This window comes from Fusarium coffeatum, assembly GCF_003316985.1.
Source record: "Fusarium coffeatum strain FIESC_28 chromosome Unknown BRIP53273_contig_80, whole genome shotgun sequence".
NCBI classification, from domain to species: Eukaryota; Fungi; Ascomycota; class Sordariomycetes; order Hypocreales; family Nectriaceae; genus Fusarium; species Fusarium coffeatum.
The window spans coordinates 88,718-104,345 of record NW_022157876.1 but is presented as its reverse complement, the minus strand read 5'-3'; the positions used below and the strand labels follow the sequence as shown (position 1 = coordinate 104,345).

The following is a 15,628-nucleotide window of genomic DNA, read 5'->3' as shown; positions in this document are numbered from 1 at the left end:
AACGCAACGATGATGAGCAACGTTCTACGGATAAGCATAAATGGACACGACACGCGGCTCATTTTCTCATGCGGGAGACAGTTTGAACTGAAACATAATCGGCGATGCCATAGGACAAAAGCCTCAAAACCATCGATCGGTGACGGAGGTGTCAGAGAGGAACAGAGTTCGTCATCTTCCTCAGTTGCCCTACCTCAACTCGCAGCTCATGCAGCGCCGCATCTGATAGGATTCGCTGGGTGCAGCGCCCCAAAGGTCCAGAGCGAAGCCCCCAAGCTGCTCTATTTCGAGATCCTCCATACGAATGCTGTGTCCCTCATTGTATCATTGGCCGATGGTTGGCTTCCCAGCCTTTCAGTGGCCGACTGGAAACGGAGAATGCATTGCTCGGAACAAAATGGTGCATCCATTTGCATTGGCGTTGCTACCGTGGCAGCCATTCAAAGGACGTATCCGTCTGACAAAGGGACAAGGCCACGAATCAAAAGTCGTCCTTGAGTGAGACAACCCTGTCAATAATCGACAGGAGAGCCACATGCGTGTTGCCAAAGCACTGGGGTTTTGGGGGCCGAGAACATCGTGAGCGGAGAGTCGGACAGACTTCAGTAAGCTTTGCGACGAAGAATGTGAACCTTTTGGGTGTGCTGCTTGATGAAGTTGATGGGACTTCGACCGCGTGGGGCTCAACCGAGCCGGCGAACGAGCCGAATAGGCGAGTACTGAGCATGAAATGGCAAGCAGCGCAGACCTGGAAAAACAGGCCCATCACGGGATCATAGGGCCTTGGGGCATTTCTGACGCGATACGGTCAGTCTGACTGTTTGGGATTTTCCTTGTTGCAGAGCAGACTTAAGACTGTTAGTACGATCGTTCTTTCAGCGGTCAAGCTGTTAGCTTTAAGAAGCTTCATCCAAAGCACGACGAATACAGTTTGAACTAGCAGACTAGCTATCCTTTCGGCTTGACAATCAGATATACCTTCAGAACTTCATCGCCTAGCATGGTTGGTTATGCCATGCGGACTAGAGAGAACATGAAATTCGAAACCAGATGCTTAGGCTGACGAAAATGAACGGCCTAAGACCCGGTCTATACTCGTATAATGTTACTAAAGTATTTCCTCTCTCAGACCATTAGAGGCAGGTTTTCTGACCTTGAGACCGACTGGTTCAGTTGACACTTGACATCGTGAAATGACGGCGCATTTTCCGAAAATAGATCAACCCCTCTGCTGGAGCAGATGATGGGACTGGGAAATTCGACTTGTGGAGACGCACTTTTAGAGCCAATGTCGATTTAAACGATTTCCGAGATGCAGCGGACCTCGGCTCCCTATAGTAACGGATGATGGCAAGCCGCGCCGAAGGAGTTTTCGTGAATAGGCCGTCAAGTAGCTATACTGCGTGATGCCTCAATATTCGGTTAAGAATAAGACCAGGAAAACAAAGTTCATGCCGGTAAGGGGCATGGTGAACGGAGATGAACTGGTCTGACATCCTCCTCGCCATGCAGTTGCAATTGCGAGGACAACAGTTTGAGAGCTGCATTGTCAAGATCAGCCCAGATCGTGCAAGTGTTGGCGTTGCTCCACATGTCAATAATGCTTGTTCGAAGCCAAATTCCCCTAGCTCTGATGCTTATCCACAGATCATGAAGTTGACCTCCCCAAAACTGCATGGATGTTCGACAGCTGTGACTCTGTGCAGCCCGTAGCTCCAAGAGCATCTGTGGCCTCCCTTTGTCCTGCCAAGAATCGTTAGGCCTCTCAAGGGTTCTGCAACGTTGGCTGCATGCCGGCGGTTCACCAAGCGCCACAGTCTAGACCAAAGCTTTTGTGGTCTCGTGGTTGAAGATTGATGCTTCACGATCAGTCATTGCTGTTGAAAAGTTCTCGATCATGCTCGGTTTCTCTTGGTATACCAAAGGGAAAACATTGGGCAGTATACGGATAGACAGTGCGGACTTGAACGCTCAAGACCGTTGCAAAATCGGGTCGCTATTTGTCCCCAATTTTGGAGAACTGCCGATCAATGGACGTAATTAAGGGTCCATGAACTCTATTTTGCCTGACCATCGACTTTGCTGTTCCTGCGCAAGCGAAAAGGTCGAGTTCGGCGCAGCAATTCCCATTCGACCCATCCCATCGAACCACGCGTGCGCGGGGGGCGCTGATCCCTTGTTGATCTCCGTGAGGATTCCCATTGTCAAAAAGGGCGAAGATCTCAGACCGATGCAAGCATGCCATGCTAAACGGATGAAGTGGGAAGGGTTGCGGCGTCCGGCAAAGCACGCGGGGGCCCGGACAATGGCTGGTAAATTAGCCAGGTTTTGTGTTTGCCGCGCCTGTTAGAACGAGTTGCCCGTCACCATCTGGAACTCAATCAGCGTAGTGGTAGTCATTGCAAGGCCAATTGCACTGGATTAGCAGTCTGATTACCCCGGATTTTCCAGCTTACCGGGGAAAAAGAATGCCAGGGCCAGGTGCTTGCTGTTGGGAATCCTGTTTGAGGCTGCAGGGCCACGAGGAGTTCGAGTCCTAATCCTCAGATGCAGATAGTGAGGGGTGTCATTGATGCCCTTCTCGTCTATTACGTCGATTCTAGAACTCTGCGAGGTGAAGTTTGGGTGGCGTCGGTTGAGGGTCCCCTAAATCTAAGCGGAGGAAAGTCACCTGCTAACTTCCATACGGGGAGCGGGGGACGACTTGAGCGGGTAGTTTGTCTCTGAGTCACACTGTAACCGTACTGTCTGAACAGCTACAGAATGCCCATTCAACACAGTAAGAACTGCTCGGCTCCGATTCCCCGGCTTCTTCATCCTTCCATCGCAGAACCTAAGGATTAGCTATCAGCGTCTCTGGGGTATCACAAAGCTGAGACTCGAAGCTGAGGATGTAAGAATCAGTAAGCAAGAAATGACCATAACAAAGATGGGTTGCCCAAGGATCATCGGCTCTCATGCTCCTGACTGTCAAGTTTTTACTACCCCAAGGGCCCCTGTACTCCATATGGTCCCATCTGCCATCCCCCGAATTTCTCTCCCTCTGATCCAGTAGGCAAAAATACTGCATCGTCGAGTCAACTGTAGCGCCCGTAACCCCGCAAGCTAGCAAAAGGTAACGTCCAAAGTTGGGAAAGTGTCTCGGCAAGGGCCAGGGATCCATGAAAAGTCGTGGATGCTCAAAGATCACGATGGTGTGTAGTGACAGAATTGGACTGGGACTGGGACTGGGACTGGCAAGGCATGGATGAAATAAGGTAACCTAAGGTAAGGTCCTTCTGCTGCTGGCAGTGATAGACCGAACCATGACGCCCCGGAGACGCACGAGGCATCAATTTTGGATCCCTTTCCCATCTCTTCTCTTTTCTTTCTCGTTTCCCCCCTCTTGATCTTTGATCTCTGATTATATCGTGATTCTTTTATCAACTTACATCGAATATCGCTATCGAACCCTTCCATCTCCGCAATCAATTTCTCCCCCAGATCCTCGGCTTCTTGTGGACTTTATTTCCCCTCTTCCTTCCAAGTTCCCCCACACCAACGCAGATCAGGTATTCGACATCGGCAGTGTTTCACTTCTTCTCGACAACCGCTTTCTTGGGGCATATTAATCTTATATCGAGAAACCATTGTGTGTTGGGACCAAGACACGGCTGCAACACTCGTATCACATTGTCAACAATCCTCTCAAGCCGTATGCAGCATCAGCACTATTTCCGGTAGATGGAAACCGCATGATTAACATTGTGATCCTTTGATCATCTATCTATATTCGCCACCATATATAGCTTTCGCGATGTTGCTGTATACCAGGCTTGCACCCCCAAAGGTTCCCAAGAAGCGCTCGCGCGCAGGTATGTCTAACTTTTTTATTCTAGAAGCATTCTGTTACACCCCTTGTCTCGTACCACGAACACCTGGCTGACTTGGATATCTTTTATTGTCGCACAGGATGTAGCTATTGGTAAGTCTAATAAACAGTCTATCCTTGTTTCAACAAATTGACTAACGCCACTTCCTTACAGTAAAGAAAAGGTACACAGCTCCTCAAAAACCTGAGATTGGTAGCATACTGACTTGTCCCTCACAGAAGAAGAAATGTGACGAAATCCGACCTGCATGCGCCCGGTGCCAGGAACGTGGCCAGGAGTGCGTGTACGAACCTGTCCGACCTCGCCAGAGGCGCAAGCGCGAGTCGACTGTCCCATGCTCGCCCTTCGATACCAATTCTTCCTCTGGTTCAGATAGGGCAACTCAGCTTTTGGATGCCCAAATCTCGGAATGGAACGACGACACGCACGATAAATCAGCTGACGAAGACTCCGACGAAGCTCCCGCCAGTACCGAGGCACCAACACTTAATACGTCCCTCGTCAACCGCACTGCGAGCAAGCCTAGAGTCCATTCCTTCGACTGGAGCCCTACGGATCTCCCATTGGTTTCACCTCTCGATTCGGTCGAGTTTCAACTGCCTCCATTTGATGAACCAAAGTTTGTTGTGCAACATCTCGAGAATGAAGAGGATGATGTTGAGGAGATTGTTCGCCGGGAATCTATCTCAATCAACATTCCCACAACGACTTACGCTGGAACGTATGCACCCGCATATGCAACTCCTTCGCCTTCCCTGGCTATGATTGCACCCGTTCCAGCGCCATCTCCTCGGCTTGAGTTCTGCTCCCCAATGTTTTCAGAGTTCTCCGAACGCACCAACCGACGCGCTCTTGTCGATCATTTCTGCAATGTTCTGTCGCATCTCATCGTGTTCCGTGAAGAGAGCGGTAACCCGTTTCAACAACTTGTTCTTCCCTTGTGTCACGCAAGCCAGCCGGTGACCAACGCAGTTTATGCTCTAGCGAGTGCTCATCTCGAATATCGTGGAGTTGAGAACGATGAGAAGAGTGTCTATTTCCATAACAAAGCCATTCAAGGCCTCGCGAGGTTAATTCAGAAAGGACCAGGCGCTAACCGAAATGAACTACTGGCTGCTATCATGCTTCTAGTGTATTATGAAGTGGTGAGTGTGGACAAAGACAATCTATCTTGATCTTGTTAATCTGACTTTGTAATAGTTGGTTCAGAAAGGCCGATCGAACATTGTCGATGGCCATCTCAAGGGCGCCATGACTATTATGAGCAATAATGGCACTGCCACCGATCCTACTGGTGTCTTTCTGGAGCGAGTGAGTTTTCTCTTGGAATTTCTTTGAACAGCATCTAATAATCCGTAGGCATTCCGATTTTATGATGTGATCGCAGCGCTATCGTTTGGTACTGCTCCTCTTTCTAGCGCTCCAGGCACCAACTATATGGCTCCTTTCCCTCCTCTCGACTCTGGCGGTGCTACATCTCCCCTGAATAGCGTTGACACTCTGCTTGGCATGGCTACTTCTTTATGGCCAATCATTCATCGACTGTCCAATCTTTTGGCCCTCAAAGACCAACTTGACGTTGCAGTTGCGAACGAGGAGGTTTCCAAGGTGGCGGTTCTTAGAACGGAATTTGAAACTTCAGCAACAGCCATCGAAGCCGCACTTGAGGACTGGCACCCTGTGTTGCCCGAGAACTCGATCCTGAACCAGAACCCTGAGGAATTGAGTCCTGAACAATCAACCGAAAGGAGCCGCCTCCAGAGTATTCTCAGCAATGCTTTGTCTTACCGCCACTCAGCGTTCGTCTACCTTTATCGCACTATTTACAGCTACCCACGCAGACACCCACTTGTACAGCGTCATGCGCATATCAGCCTGACTCATTGTGTTGGAACTGTTAGCAATACTGGTCCCATGAGTGCCCTTCTGTGGCCATTATTTGTCGCTGCTTGCGAGGCCACTACACTTGCTGATCGCGACCTGGCACGCCAGACGTTCATCGCCATCAACCGTAGGCAAGGTATGACAAATATCGATCGAGCATGGACGATCGTTCAAGAAGTTTGGAGAAGGGCGGATAAGGCCGACCTGTTGCAACAGCAAGAGGAGGCGATGATGATGGGTGTGAGGAGTGGAGGTGATCTTTGGAGAAGAGTCAGTGCAGATATGGGCGTGACTATCGTTTTTGGATAGTTTGAAGACGACGTTGGATGATTAAAATGACGACGACGGCAGCGAATTGGCGATACCCGTCCAGCAATAATCCACAGCTGGGAATCTTTAAGGAGTTGAAAAAGGAATGGGAAGCGAAGTGTTAATGCATTTTTCAGGAGGGCTAGGGGGACGACCTGGCGTTAATTTGTTGGGGTTGGTAATTTACAAACTGGTTTTGTGTCTGTCTATCTGAATTTATCTTTGGTTGTCTATCATGTAAATATGTATGTATATATGAAGCCATGAGGTTGAGTGTGCTGTCTTTTCGAAGGAGCATCTGCCATTCATTGTGGATATATCACGATACATAGTTTCGTTTCATCACATTTTGACGCAGTGTCTGTTTAGTGGATCTTGATGACTCGCCACTGATATTCAACAGATCGAAGGCTCCATTTCCTATATTGGTGATGAGGCAGGCGGTGCATGATGATCTGCATCGGAGATGGCATGTCGGTGTTAAACCATGGGTTATTGAGGCCAGAGGATTTTCTTAAAGGAGGAAGAGCCATTTGAAACTATCTTGAAGTTCAATTGGCAAGTCATGGCTATGAATGACTCCCCCGCATTTTAATATCAAAGCCCGTTGCTGGGTTTTGCTTGGCTCTTCATTTCCATTCGACCTGTACAGGGTGGCTGTCCGGATCATGGGATTGACAACTGTCTAGCGCCGTGGGGTAAGCTTGTACTGTAAGCTTCCAAAGATGAAACAATCAGATCGAGAATGTTTCTAGTCATTCTCGGCTATAAGGAGAGTATTTGGCGGTGACGTTGTTGTAATCATGTATGTCGGTTAATGAGCCTATCTTGGGTCAGAAAAGAGAATGACCCAAGAACACCTACCACCTTTAGAATTGCCAATCCGACAGCCTACATGCGGTTCGGTATTTCATGTGCGAGATGCATCATGTAAAACAGAAAAGCTTCATGATGAGACAAGGATCTTGCATTTCAGACGGTCACTTGATCTATGATAATCATAATCGCCCAGGCTAAGGGGCTGAACGAGGCGGCAAGCGGGCCGTTGCTTTGGCTTTTAGTCTAATAAGGTTGCGGTTGGGCGCTGGAAGGGTCAACGGTTACAGTAGGAAAGGGGAAAGTAAAAAAGGATGAGTTTGATGGTGGAGGAGGATTGGTTGAGATGAGCCCATGAGAAAAGGCGAGAGAGAGAGAGAAAAGAGGAGAGGGATCAAGGCTAAATTCTTGCCACTGGACTGGACTGGACTGGATCATAAAATGTGACGATATTTCGTTCCATCCTTTGTGCCAGTGCCCAGTTTTGTTGGCTGTTGGTTGGATTGCATTAGCTTCTTTACTTTAATCTGCAACACAACGCCTCTTTGTTTTCTATTTCTACAATAACATAAGCCACTGTACTTGGGCCCATACATACAATTTGTTTTGGACATCAACACTGAAGCTATCACGATCAAGGTATGTTGTCATTGCTTGTTGTTTTTGATACTGGACCTAGGTAGCTCCAGTCACTTGAGCTTACTCTCAACTTCCTTCCTTCCTTTCACTCTCCACATGAGCATCTACCCCACTTGCCTAAACACCACCATCTCCATCCCCCAGACCTGACTCCCTGCCTGTCGTCCACTTTCTTCTTGGCTGAGGAAGGGAAGCCAACCTTCAACCCACAACTTCTTCTCACTGTCATCCCCCCCTCCCGATCCTAAACCAAACTTATCCTCCTTTAGTAATCTCTAATTCCTTATCATTCTCGTTGCCTCTCTCGCCATATCAAACATCGCGACTCTCGTCCGTCCTTCTTTCCATCCTCCCTATTCTCCTGACAACCCAATCGGAAATCCTTGCCTCCCTCTCAGCCTAAGGACCTGTCACTGTCATTGTTGGTTTCATGTTCCTGGTTCTCTTCACACGACCAATCCTGAACATGCCACTAAGCCGTTGATGCACTCCCGTCTACCCTTAGCGCTTTTGTCGAATCGGTAGCCGCATCATATTTCCAACACTTTTTAACTCTCTTCTCAGAGCTTACGAACCAAACGAGATCGCAATCTCTCTTGTCGCATCGCATCCCTTGCACCCTATTCCCCGAGGTTGCATTACCTCGCCACCTGCTGCATATTCGCCCAACACCGACAAGCCACACGGCCTGCAGCACGCCCACAAAGACACCGAAACCCCGCTGGTCAGCTTGTCGCTCGCTCGTCATCGTTCTCTGGATGTTTATATCTCCGTCCCCCAACCTTGCGCCAAGCTTCTAGACGTTCAATCCTCCAACGTCTGCTTCTGCGCCCACTTCTGCAACCTTAAGAGAAGCATCACCATGTTCTAGCCATGAGCACGCAGACCAACACATCGGACTCGGTTCCGCCGCCGCCGCGTCCGATTCGCTTCGTACATAATCAAGGACAACCGCCTTCGAAACGGCGCCGAATAAATGCTGCGTAAGTGTTTTCCGGTTCACTGCACTTGCCCCTGGCTGTAATACAACACCAGTCGCACGACTCCAGGCCAACATCATACCTGTGTTGCGCGCGGATACTTGAATCGCCATTCTCAAGTCAATTGCGAGGTGCTAACTCCTTTGCGGCTCAGGTGTTTAACATGTCGGAAGCGCAAGACGAGGTGCGCTGGCGAACGACCAGTTTGCTCTACTTGCACCAAGAACGGACACCGATGTTTGGGATATCCCGAAGAGATAAAGAGGGAAGATATCGAGAAATTGCCGTTGGACAAAGTTGGTCACGATCGCGACGAACACGAACATCACAACTACCACGATGAAGATATCAAAGTCGAGAAAGTCCCCGTGCAGGTCCAGCGCACACCCGACGCACCAACTCCCCATGTGGCTTCGGAAGCTACAATGTCGCTCGCGAGCATGGTCGATTCAAAGCACGACACGACAGAAACTCCGAGTGCGCCCTCGCACAACAGCCACCAACCCTCGTCCGTACCCGCCCAGAATACACCTTCTCCTACAGCTGTACGCAAATCCGAACGACATCGCGTTCCCTACTTCCGATACTTTGGCCCGACTGCCATTGTTCCTGGCTTCAAACAAATGGTAGTTTCTGTGCGCGATCGCAGGCGCTCGACGGCTGGTTCAATGGCTGGGACGTCTCCTATGTCAACACATAGCGGAGCGCAAGGAAGCAGCTCAGTTGTTAGCGAAGCGGTTCACGAAGAACTGCCCACCTACGATCCGAACGATCCGGCTCCGGTCCATCCTCTGATCATCAGTCTAGTGAACACCTTCTTTACACAAATGGGTTCCAGTTACCCATTCCTGCGACAAACCAAGTTCCTACGCATGGTGAAAGAAAAGAGGGTTGAACCTATACTTGTCGATTCAATATGCGCTTTATCGGCGAGATTCTCCGACTCTCCATCCCTCACAAATGGAAACGACAAAATGCCTAGAATGGAACGTGGCTCAGTATTTGCACAAAGAGCTCGGCAAGCTACTGTTGATACGTTTCCCTGCCCAACAGTTGGCGCTGTACAAGCGTGTCTACTAATGGCATACGAAGGCTTTGGAGCAGGCCAAGATAGTGCGCTTTGGATGTACCTCGGCCTAGCTATTCGTATGGCTGTGGACTTGGGCTTACAAAAAGAGGTTGGAGTTCAGTACCATGGGGAGAAGGACGCATTGTATTCTCAGAACTGGGGCCGTCCACCTGTCGATGAAGGAGATTCGGAAGCAAAGGCAGGAGAATCAAGTCACCTGAACCCTCAAGAGCAAAAGGAGCTTGTACAAGAACGCATGGATACTTTTTGGGCTGTCTTTGTTCTTGATCGGGTCATCTCATCGGGAACAGGTCGTCCTGTGACATTCCGAGATGATGATTTGGAACTCTCGATCCCGGAACCTTTTATTGACCCAGCTACGAACTGGCCAGCTCCATATCCCATTTTCCTGCAGATTATTCACCTTTATGGACGTGTTTGCGACGTTCTTAACAAGGTTCGCAACGCGCAGGATCTCACTAAGGACACCTGGGATAAGCTCGGCGAGATGGAGCATGAGCTGACAAGACTCTACAAGAATTGGGACTGGCGCCTGCAGTTCAATGTGAGCAACTTCAAGGCATATCTGGGAGCTGGCCAAGGCACGACCTTCATCTTATTACACTTTTGGTTTCACGCTCTATTCATCATTCTTCATCAGCCGACCCTCCTCACACCCTTTGCCGAGCTTCGCAGCGAGCTTCAGCTGTTACCGGATAGTCGTGAGCTCAGTATGAGCAGTGCGAAAACGATTTGCGATATCCTATCTTTCGCTGACCTGATTGATCCGAAGAGTTTTATCGGGAACCCTTTCACTTGTCAGCCAATCTATATTGCGGCTTGTGCCTTCGTAATGGAGTCGAGTGCCAATGCATCCAGCTCACCCCCGCGAGCCAGCTCACCCCCTGGTGCCCAACACACTGCATCGACGGGTAACAGATCTCGAGATGCAAAATCATCGAGACATTCCTTGTTGGCTTCTGCAGCTAACCAGAATTACCAGAAATGCTTCAATTCTCTACAACAGATTGAACAGTACTGGGGCGGTGCTACGTATATTATCACTGCTCTGGATCAAAGGGCTAAGGGGATCTGGGACTGTGAAACATACACAGCGGAAGAGTATGAAAGCACAAAGGCGCCTCGTAGGGGTAGCAATGGCGCATTGAACAACCCATTCCCCAAATTCGAGAATAAGGCATCCCCACGGCTGTCAGGGCCCCCTATAGCATGGACCTTGGCAGGAACAGCCAATTCACCAAATTCTAGCTTGACACTCATGTATCAAAATCGAGATTCGCCAGCTCAAACAGCAGCACAACCGACGCAGCCAATGCGAGCACCTAGTACACCACCAGGCAATATGATCTTCGACCCTATACGCCAGAGCCTGCCAGATTCGACGAACATGCTCGCTCCGGCTTACCCCCAACATAATATTTCGGCTGTGAGGCAATCATCTCGCCCTACTGCGCCTCGTCGGACGTCGAATCTTTCAGCGACAAGTGGCCAAACGCGACCTACTGTCCAGTTTGACGGGGTTCCTGAGGATAGCGAAAGCCACGACTTCTACACCGGACCTAGATTCACACCCACAAGCCAGCCTTCGGCTGGATTTGATGCATATAGCGTCTCTCCACCAACGGCAATGACAGAGAATGGAGTAACTCCAGCCACTACACTCTCTGGAGCTAACACCATGTACTTTGGCCAAAACAACTTCCCATACACTATGCCCTGGGCGAATTCTATGGGCAGCATGGATGGTATTACATTTGACAGCCAGGATATTGATATTGCTGCTTTGGGGCTGCAGCAGTCAGATATGATGGGCCCTTGGTTAGACTATTTTCCTTCGGACGTGCTGGGTCTTCTAGAGCAGCAACATCCCCATATGGGCCAAGGCGGTCACTGATTTTACTGTTTGGGTCATCGTTGACTCTAGCATTATGTCTATTTCCATCGGCCATAGACCATGTTATGATATATCTGCGAGGCGTCCATGCGGTACAGGGGTTTTGGCGTTTATCATGGGAGCAATAAAATAGGGCTGCTATACCACATCGAGATTTCCTGAGTTTGAACTTGGCGCAGTAGGTGTATTTGGTTTATGATCATTTTTCTGCATATATATACATGTCACCGGAGGGAGTTGCCTGTAAACTAGTGGCAATATAGGAACGGACGACATCTAAGATATCACAGATTCTGAGATTAATATAGAAGACGGCGAATGATCGGGTGCTGAAGCATTCCGCCCCCTTTAACTGCGGCCATGAAAACAGTATATAAAAAATCGAAATAAGTAATAATGATGAGATCATACGGAGTCTCAAAATACCTAGCTAGCATAATGGGCAACAGAAAAGTTGTCCATCCAAATATTATAAAGTGACTAAACAAACCATTTCCTCTTTTAGGCTTACACCCTGAAGCTAGCTCATGCTGATTTAACAAAGACGATTTTGGTGATAGGTCAATACAGTACAAATGTGATTACAGTCCGGGTATATGCAACACAAAAGTGAACTACAGCTTTGCCTTGGCATCCTTCAACCACTGCTCATACCAAACTTTTCCGAACTCCATCCTCTCACCCTCCCTCGCCTGCGCCTCCTCAAATCTCTTCTCATGCGCCTCCATAGCCGGGCCCTTCATGGTCTCAATCAAACCCGCGTACATCTCCATCTTCAACACGCCGTAAACGCCCGACTTACTCTTGTCAATGAGCTCTTTCTCTTTGATAAAGCTAAGCAGGTCCTCAACGCCTTGCGGCGCAATGCCGTCAGCGATACCAGCTGTCACAGCGGCCTCGCCTGAGAAGCGCTTGGCTTCGAGGACAAGGCTGCGGTAAGTCTCGTGGGAATACTTGACGCGGAACAGAGCTGACATGGCGGGCTTGAGAGGTGCGCCAAAGACAAGCTCGTTGAGGCAGAGGAAGCCACGGGGGGAGGGAGCAAGGCGGTAGTCTTGGGATGTGGCGAGCATAAGGCCGCCTGCGAAAGCATGTCCGTTCATGAGGGCCACTGTAGGCATAGGGTATCTGGTACAGTCAGACATTACATGTAATTAGCCGGTAAATGAGGATGTAAACTTACGTCAAGAAGCGGTTCCAAACATCATACAACAAAGGCCAGAAACCGTCTGTGGCAACAGCATGCTCAAGATCAAGCCCATTGCTATAAAATTTCTGAATCCCCGAAGTAGTCGCGACAACACCGTGAGGATAACCAAATTCGATGATATCAAGCGCGTTAAGAAAGGCTTTCAGGACAGGCGTTGTGAGACGGTTGTCTGGGGGGGATGTGAGAGTGAGTAGGTAGACTCTTGGTGCAGGCTCGGTGCAGGCGAGAGTACCACCTGGGTGGGCGCCGCACTGCTCAATGGGGAGTGTGAAAAGTGAAGACATTTTTGAAGATTTGGTTGTTGATGAGGAAAGGGAGTGAGGGTGGTAGGTATAAGTAATGGATCCAAAATATAAGTAAGAGCGTGGAGACGGCTAGAGGAAACACCTCGGCTCGTTTTGAGGTTGGGGTAGACCCATGGATCTGAGATTGTTCTCGGCATGAGATGTCATATGATAGACGGATAGCCTGCTACAATAACGCTGTATATGATTTCTATATGGAAGATAAACCTATATTGTTGCCTTTCATCCTAATGATGTCTTTATCCGCCATGTTTATGCAGTACTTTTTGACTTGCATGTGAACTTGAACATTTAAAGATTCTGGGGTAAAAATGTACGTACTACGTACCTCATGATGGGATTGAACTGAACGGCCCCACTTCCCATGACAGCCACGTACCTCAACTAGACCCAACCAATCACTCTCCTTTCTCCAAGATGCCCCACGTTAGCTCCAGCTTTCATTTCATCAGTTCCAAGTCGAACCCCCACCAACCCTTCTTCCCTCTCAAATAACTTCTGAAGAAAGAGAGAGCGCGCAATCAATCATGGCTCGAGACGCCAAAGATAAAGGCTCGATCGTCTTCTTTCACCCCGATCTTGGTATCGGTGGTGCCGAGCGTCTTGTCGTAGATGCTGCTGTTGGACTTCAAGAACGTGGGCATCGCGTGGTGATATTTACCAATCATTGCGATCCGAAGCATTGCTTTGATGAATGTCGCGATGGTATATACTTACCCTCTGTTTCTCATACAACACCTACTAAGACACTTTATAGGAACCCTCGACGTCCGTGTTCGTGGACACTGGCTCATCCCAATGTCCATCCTCTCCCGCCTCACAATCCTCTGCGCCATCCTCCGCCACGTCCATCTCCTGATGCACATAGCTCTTACCGGCGAACTACATGCTCTGAACCCGCGCGCCTTCATCGTAGACCAACTTTCCGCCGGTCTTCCTCTCATGCGCTACATCGCCCCCGCCACTCCGATCCTCTTCTACTGCCATTTCCCCGATCTTCTCCTTGCGCAAGGCCGCGAGTCTGCCCTGAAGCGCCTGTACCGACGCCCGTTTGACTGGCTTGAAGAATGGACTATGGGATTCGCAAGCGCTGTAGCGGTTAACTCGGGGTTTACAAAGGGTATCGTGAACCAGACGTGGCCGAACCTCAAGAAGCGCACTGAGACTAAAGTGGTGTATCCTTGTGTGGATACTGAGGTCAAGGAGAAGGAAGATGCTGGTGATGGAGATATTCCATTCAAGGGGGAAAAGGTCATCTTGAGTATCAACCGTTTCGAAAGGAAGAAAGATATTGGACTTGCGATCAAGGCCTTTGCTGCTATTCCTGGAGCTGAGCGCAAGGGCTGCCGACTCATCCTAGCAGGTATGCTACCCTCAAGTCCCATGCTCTAGTATTCCCGCAGTACTAACTGTTATGCAGGCGGCTATGATCCTCGCGTCTCCGAAAACGTCCAATACCATGCCGAACTTGAAGCTCTCGCCTCCTCCCACGGTCTCGAGCACCTCACCACCAAGACTCTCATAACCGCTCTATCAGCACCGGCTTCGGTCCCCGTTCTCTTCCTCCTTTCGATCCCCAATTCTCTCAAAGCATCGCTTCTTCGTTCCGCTCGCGTTCTTCTCTACACACCCAAGAACGAGCACTTCGGTATCGTTCCCCTCGAAGCCATGCTCGCCCGAACCCCTGTTCTGGCTGCCAACTCGGGCGGGCCTATTGAGACTATCGTGGACGGCGAAACAGGATGGTTGCGATCACCGGGTGATGTAGATGAGTGGGCTAAGGTTGTGCGTCAGGCACTGAAACTCAATGACGCTGAGGTAAAGACTATGGGAGACAAGAGCGAAGCAAGAGTCAAGGATATGTTTGGACGGGGGCAGATGGCTAAGCGATTTGACGACATCCTGGGCGATATCGTGGATAAGAAGTCTTCTGCATCCTCAGTGCGAACGGTGGTCAATGTAGCCGGAGTTTTTGGCGTCTGCCTTCTGGGCTTGGTAGTTTCAGCACTTCTTGCACGTGTGGGGAATCAAGGCACGCCTTCAGAATCCACAGCTTAATCGAAAGACACATATCATGAGGATATTGTGCTAGAAATCTATTGAAATATAGACATCTACTGCTGCTTATAATATACCACAACTTTCATTGGAGTATCAAATGGTCACATACGATGTTCATGATTTGGCAGATTCAAGCGGCTATTTATTATCGATGTCTTGTGCTCAACACTCGACACATATCCTCAGGAGCTAGAATATGTCCAACAAGAAAAGCAACATGTTTCCTCCTTATATCTATATAAATGCATCAAAGCCCGACTCGCCCCAACAGGCTGGTGAATCACCAGCATGAAAAAATGCAAGGAACCATGCTTTGTGCTCTCCCTCCTCGAGTGTCTCCAATATGTAAACAATGTATCCGTGTACACAAGACTGGCTTCCGGCGACACGGATACTTTCTGGGCCACTGCCTTTGTTCAATACGTCTTCGCCTTGAACTCATCGCCATTCATTCCATCTCATGACCCATCATTATGCTCATTTCCTCATTCGAACATCCATCAATCAACTCTCGTCCCCACCCAGAAGCAACTTCCCGTCCCCAAAACAACGCGGGGGTAAATGTTTA

At 49.4% G+C, this 15,628-nt stretch overlaps 4 protein-coding genes across 4 annotated transcripts; 3 read left to right on the top strand and 1 right to left on the bottom strand.

The window, feature by feature from the left end:
- Positions 1 to 3,796: 3,796 nt before the first annotated feature.
- On the top strand, positions 3,797 to 6,065 carry FIESC28_03846 (uncharacterized protein; the record flags this gene model as incomplete). The annotated part of the gene is made up of 6 exons (XM_031157995.1): positions 3,797 to 3,854; positions 3,952 to 3,964; positions 4,026 to 4,035; positions 4,091 to 5,017; positions 5,073 to 5,183; positions 5,232 to 6,065. 6 exons carry the CDS (start codon positions 3,797 to 3,799, stop codon positions 6,063 to 6,065), a joined length of 1,953 nt encoding a protein of 650 aa, XP_031017961.1.
- Positions 6,066 to 8,663: 2,598 nt separating this feature from the next.
- FIESC28_03845 (uncharacterized protein) lies at positions 8,664 to 11,484 on the top strand (the record flags this gene model as incomplete). The annotated part of the gene is made up of 2 exons (XM_031157994.1): positions 8,664 to 8,684; positions 8,725 to 11,484. The coding sequence occupies 2 exons, from the start codon at positions 8,664 to 8,666 to the stop codon at positions 11,482 to 11,484; spliced, it is 2,781 nt and encodes a 926-aa protein (XP_031017960.1).
- A 614-nt stretch (positions 11,485 to 12,098) lies between these two features.
- On the bottom strand, positions 12,099 to 12,978 carry FIESC28_03844 (uncharacterized protein; the record flags this gene model as incomplete). Its single annotated transcript, XM_031157993.1, has 2 exons — positions 12,099 to 12,612; positions 12,668 to 12,978. The coding sequence occupies 2 exons, from the start codon at positions 12,976 to 12,978 to the stop codon at positions 12,099 to 12,101; spliced, it is 825 nt and encodes a 274-aa protein (XP_031017959.1).
- A 548-nt stretch (positions 12,979 to 13,526) lies between these two features.
- Positions 13,527 to 15,057, top strand: FIESC28_03843 (uncharacterized protein; the record flags this gene model as incomplete). Its single annotated transcript, XM_031157992.1, has 3 exons — positions 13,527 to 13,704; positions 13,757 to 14,362; positions 14,420 to 15,057. The coding sequence occupies 3 exons, from the start codon at positions 13,527 to 13,529 to the stop codon at positions 15,055 to 15,057; spliced, it is 1,422 nt and encodes a 473-aa protein (XP_031017958.1).
- Between the last annotated feature and the right edge of the window lie 571 nt (positions 15,058 to 15,628).